At 39.1% G+C, this 6000-nt stretch overlaps 1 protein-coding gene across 8 annotated transcripts in view; it reads right to left on the bottom strand.

Annotated features, from left to right (window-relative positions):
• Nucleotides 3226–6000, bottom strand: part of LRMDA (leucine rich melanocyte differentiation associated) — a 656329-nt gene continuing 653554 nt past the window's right edge. For 6 of the 8 annotated variants that reach the window (XM_021397515.1, XM_021397518.1, XM_021397514.1 and 3 more), the window contains one exon: nucleotides 3227–5443. In XM_021397515.1, the coding sequence (XP_021253190.1) occupies nucleotides 5296–5443 (148 nt within the window). In that variant the 3' untranslated portion in view covers nucleotides 3227–5295. Of the gene's footprint in view, nucleotides 5444–6000 lie in introns of all 8 variants that reach the window. The other 2 variants (XM_021397520.1, XM_021397517.1) reach the window with 2 other exon arrangements.

Genomic DNA, 6000 nt, shown 5'->3' with positions numbered 1-6000 from the left:
ACAGCCACAGTCCCACAGTATACGGTTGTTTTCTCACAATTCTTTTCTTGTTTTGTTTTATTCCTATTGCAAGGAGTAGAAAGGATTCTCAAAAACAGATTTTAACTAAGTACCAGAAGTAGACTATACAGTGAGAGGTAATGTTTACCAGGTGTATATATAAAAACATTAAAAAAAGCAAACTATGCATTTCAATATTTATACCACAAGCAGAGAAGCAGAAATTTCACTTGAAAAACAAAATGGGAACACTTAGCTATTTCACGTCATCACTTGCTTACAGAGCACTGACATGCCAATTCAGGCAGACATAAAGATACGGCAGGACAGAAAGAGAGGACAAGGGCTAGCAGGGCACACACTAACCCTCACTTGACACCACCTGAGTCACTGTTCGTTTCCCCAGATTGATCCTGAAGATACCTATATTCCAGGAAAGCTTAAATTCATCTCTTTCTTTCACATATGCCAACCCTTTAACAAAGCAGACAGACAGACAGACACAGAAAAAAAGAATAATCTTTCCCAAACAGGACAATCAGTGCAAGCTATCACACCACATAAAGTAGAAATAAGTGGTAAGGCTCAGTCCGAGTCTATATAAAATGCATTGATTCAGAACCTCACCACAAATGCTACATCTAGCAAAGCTCTGCTGGAGGTAAACTTTTCCCAAGATGCGCATATAGTTGACAGGAAAAAAAAATTAACACACTCATCAGCAGCAAGTGAACCCTGTAATTTGTAGAAATAAATTTCATAAGCACAGGCAGATTTGCTTCTTTCTTTAGACTTAAATGGGAGCAACATAAGACCAATATCCAGTGATTTAGACAATTCTCTATGTTACCTTCCCTCCCTCTGTCCCACTTGCCTTGATTATACACCTCTTACTGGAACAAAAATAAATACTGGTATGTTGGCAGGAGGCTTACCTGAAATAAGACAGTAGTAGAGCCAAATCTACCCTATTTGCTTAGCAGTGCTGGTCAAGCACCAGTTAACATTTTTGCTTCAAGACAATCAGAGCACTTAGGTATTTTAAGACCCACAAGCTGCAAAGGCAGCAACTGTTTCCACAGCAATACCAAGAGGTGTTAACTAAGGGGCTTCAGGGTTGGTTTGTGCAGCACATTTTCTTTCTCTGAAGACTTCGAAACGTGGTGGTAGCTGCCACCTCACCCTTAGGGCAGAGGAGGAGAAAAGGAGACTCTCATCTTGTCAAGACGTAACAGCTTTAAAGGCTACACAGTGCAGTTGGCCATCTTTTTTTGGACTGCCATAGATGCAGATGCTGGCTGGATGACTCTTCTGCACTGTATTTTGCTACAATTTACAGCCACTTAGTCACTTCATTCTTTTCTAAGAAACACCACAATTACAAAAGAGCACGCAGAGGTTTTCTCCTAACAGGAGGACATGCCAGGGTAGTATTGCAAGCAGGACATCTGCATATGTTGCTGCCTCTCAGGCAGGTGTCCCTTCCCTAAATCCAAGTACTCTTCTAGATCCCAGGTAATGCTGAAAAATTGGATGATGTGAAGGAAAGCCACCCTTTCCACATTATGTAAGTTACACTGCAGACTCAGATAAACAGTACTAGAACAATAACTTCGCAGGGTTCAACAAACTCAGTGCATTTTGCTGAAATTCAATGAGTTTTCTAAACAAGTAATTGTGTTAAAGAAAGGATCACTAGTACAACATCATAAGCACAGTTTGCACAAAAAATTTGTTAGTATGCTACCAAATAAACCTGTATTTTGCCTTAATTATCTTAATAGCAGTTGTACTCAGAGAAGTTCAGAAAATTTTAAAGGTTCTACCTCCATTGCAAAGGTCCAATAGACTACCAAAGTGAAAGTCTTTTCATGATAATGCACATTTTATGTGTACCTTTTTTCTCTTCTTTGTGAATGCACGTGTGTATGTGTGGGTACTGACTGCAGTTTTTAAGAGCTGACTTTTGCTCAGGCTTCCATCATAGTCTGTCCATACAGAATATGTGGAACTTCTGACAATGTGGAACACGTGGAGAAAAGAGTCGAAGAGCTTTACAACTGTTAAATGCACACATGGCAAGGCATGTTTCTTTCAGGGTTTTTCTTGTTGTTTTTCTTCGTATCTGTTATGGATGTCACGGTATTATCTAAGGGTCTGCGTCCGTGACAAGGGGAACAGGCCCGAAAGAAAAAAAAAACGAGAAAAAAGAGGAGGGAAAGGAAAATAAAATTGCCGGCGGTAAGGGCCAGCCCCCGGGCGGTCCGGTGGCTAAAGCGGCAGAGAAGCCGCGGAGCCGCCACCTGGGAAGACAAAGGGAAAGAGGGGAAAAAGGAAAAAAAAAAAACAGCGGCACCAATCTGAGGAGGAACAACCAACTTTACTAAATATATCAAAATGAGGCTAGTAGAATTATATTAGAGAGTTTACAGGCTGAAAATCTTACACAGTAGACTGCAGGAGGACCACGTGCTTTCTCCGCCGGGCAGGAAGGAACAGACGGCGCGTCTCCCACGCGGCTTCACCACCCCCCCCTAACGCAAAGACCCCTGGGGCGTGCACCTCCTCCCCTCCCCCCTCAGAGGGCCACACCAAAAAAGGCAGTTTGCAGTAATCAGGGAATTAACTCTTTAACTGCCCGTACCTTACATGATGTAATGATGTGGAATACTGACAACAAAAAATCACAAAACCATAACAATGGACTACCACTTGAGTATTCAAGAGGCAGGTGTTCGAAGATATCTTCAATTCTTCTTAGTGCCCAATTATCTTCATTAGCTAAACTCATTTTGGCTAAACCAGTGGATTAAAGACACCATGAAGAAGAAGCAAAAATGTCTGTAAATAAAATGTTACACATATTAAAAAAGATTGATGTTTATATAAGCAGCAATAAACATGCATACTAGATTTTAAACAATATTCTAACATTTATTTCTTATTCATATATTATCCTTTTGATTTTCCATAATCAGTAACATTTAATTTGAATTCCCTTTAAGCAACTTGCAATTAGGGCTTTATCATATTTAACTATAGGTATATAATCCCCCAAGTCAAAACAGAAACTAAAATGGATGATACCGTGATCAGATCTCTCATTCCAAAAATATTTTTTTGCCTCCAAAGCTTTGCATGGAAGAAAACACTTCTGAAAGTGATACAAATAGTTTTGACATTAGGCAAAGTAAACAAGCAAAATAAAGAAGGAAAAATCATGCAGTCAGTTTGCAAGTGCTGTTTATTGTTTGCGGCAGGGTTAAAGCTTTTTATAAAGACAAGAACATATACGAAACCAAACCGAAAGTGACATTAGGTTATTCTAAACACCCGTATTCAGAACCTGCTGCCTATAATATGCCATGGCCAAAACACGTGTAGGCTTCAAAAAAGACAATATAATATGAACAAACAAGAATTGCTGTTATTCCAGTAGCCAAGAGAGAATACAAGTGCCCTACATACTTCTAAGGACTATTTTTTGGGGAAACAGCAACAACAATAAACACAAAAAAAAACACCCAAACAAAAAAGGAGCCTGTAGTTTTCCTTTCTCTGGTATGTCCTAGGATATCTAATGTGAATTGGCATTACATCTGTAACCATCTATGACACTAGCAGAGTCATTACAAGCGGCCAATACCCACTTTCCAGATGCCAGTTTGTGTAGCAAGCATCTCAGAACTCAATTTAACCTCAAAATACAAGACATGCTTCACAGGTGGTATGAACTAGATCACTCTATATTGTTCATCACTGATTTTAAGTATCTGCTTGATTTACTGCAGACTTCTGGAGCGAGTTGAGTCTTCCAGTTACTGAGCAAGGCCTCAAACCCTCAGCAGCACCAAGCTTTCCTTTGTCACGCCACCAATCTCATTCTTTTTCATGATTGGCTTCAACATCCAGTTAACTTCTATCCACAGAACAGCTGACAATAGACAAAAACAGTGGGCAACTTCTAAAAATTGACATTTATCCTCTAGGAAAGTAAATTAAGGGTACCATCTAGTTACAAATAAACCAAACACAGTCAGACAGTGATGACACTCAGCCAGGAACAACATGCAGGTGTTATGAACAGCTCAGAGGACAGAATTTTTGCATATTTCTACGCCAATCACACTGTAACTAGTAACACTTAAAATTATATATTAGTTAAATATTAGGATCTTTTTTTCCACAGAAAGAAGTTCATGATTCAAAGTATCTCAATCTGCTTCTTAGAGAAGCAAGAAATACACTATGCATTGTTGCTTTTTCACTGAAAACTTCACAATAGCCTTTCTTACATAGAAAATGGGATTAAACAGAACTTTTCTCCAGAACATATTAGTAAAGCTGTTAATTATGTTAATTCCGCCAGTTACTTTTATTGACGTTTTTCCCTGCTGAGTAATCATACCCATCTGGTGGCAATTTTATTTTACATCCCTCTTTTTAAGACCTTTTTTCATTCCAAATTTAAGTATTTAATTCTAAATGTACTCACTACACATTAAAATATATCTTGCATAACAAACCAGGAATAATACACACTGTCAATATCATAATTGAGTGCCTTTCTAACTACACAGAGAACCTATGCAACTACTACAGTATTAAAAATGACCCCTTTTCTGACGATCGAGGTAAATAAATTTGAGTTGTTATTTAATAATTAGAAAACTCTGTCTACAAAACTGTTCAAACTCTTATCCATTGCTTACAAGCAAAAATACAGACTGATTTTAATTTGCATTGATGAAACATTTTCTGGATACATCTTTTCCTGTTGAAAGAAAGAATAATCCATATAGATTGGATTATTTGTGGAAAAACCAAGAACACCCTGTGAAGAGCATTTGTGTGAGCATATAGGAGATGATAGAAACAACAACACTTAATTCACAAGAAAAAAAAACAACTTAGAACAGATAAGGGGCTTTTTCATCTGAAATTATAGCTCTTCTCTTTTATAAACACTTTGATATCGCCAGCCGCTCTCACTCAACAGGCGAGCTGGAGATAAACACGCTGCTTTCGTGAGGCGCCAGCTAATGGAGCATGCTCAGTGAAGGACCAGGTGTGACCCCAGCTCTCCTGCGTGCAGCAGCTGGACCGGGCAATCCATCACCACGCTCCTCCTGTCAGGCCGTGTGCTCTGCCACAGCTGTCTGTCACGCTGGTAGATGGGACCTGCTTAAAGGCAATCATGTCAATCCTATGTGACTACTCAGACTGAGATGGAAGGATGATCTTGACAGGCCTGGCAAAGTCAGCAGAAGGCACTAGAGGACTTTAGTTACATGCTTAAAATTTAGATTCAATTTGTGCTTCTCGTGTGGAGGGACTAAAGTGGCATGAAAGAGTGCCGTGTTTTATAGCTGGTCGTCTCGGATGAATCTGTTGCCTTCCGAATGTTTTCCATAGTAAATGTAGCGGCATTTTCCCAAGATGCCTACAGGAAAAAGGAAATGAATTACAATTAGGAAAGTAGTCGAAATTACAATTACGAAAGTGGTGCAGAAGCACAAAAACAGGGAAATTTGAAAGAGGGAAGAGAATGGTTCTCTCATCTTGTAAAAGAAAGTTTGTTCATTGGAAATATTCAGTATTACCATTTCAATCAGCAGTTTGCAACCCACGGGGAAAACGTGTGTTCAGATACCTGTGTGAGCTATCCTGTTAAACAAATATCCGTAAATGCCTTCAAAAATTGAATCACACTGGAACATCATATGTTGTATTTTAAATCACAGTGACTCTCTGCAAGTTTTGAAAAATGGAGAGTCAGGATTGGACTCGCATTTTGTATTGCCTACTGTCTCCATATCATGTGTTTAAATGGTTTTCCCGATGATTAAAAAACAATTCCAATTGTTAACTATGCTAAATATCTGTACCCATGGAGAATGCTTTCAAAAATTAGCCAGAACACTGCTTTTGGGAGAACAGGCACATTATTCTCCGTGCACGCAGGAGGTAAGATGCCTGAGGAAGCTTTAACTGCTGTGG

Source organism: Numida meleagris, chromosome 5 (genome assembly GCF_002078875.1).
Source record: "Numida meleagris isolate 19003 breed g44 Domestic line chromosome 5, NumMel1.0, whole genome shotgun sequence".
Classification (NCBI taxonomy): Eukaryota; Metazoa; Chordata; class Aves; order Galliformes; family Numididae; genus Numida; species Numida meleagris.
This window is presented reverse-complemented; position numbering and strand designations above follow the sequence as displayed.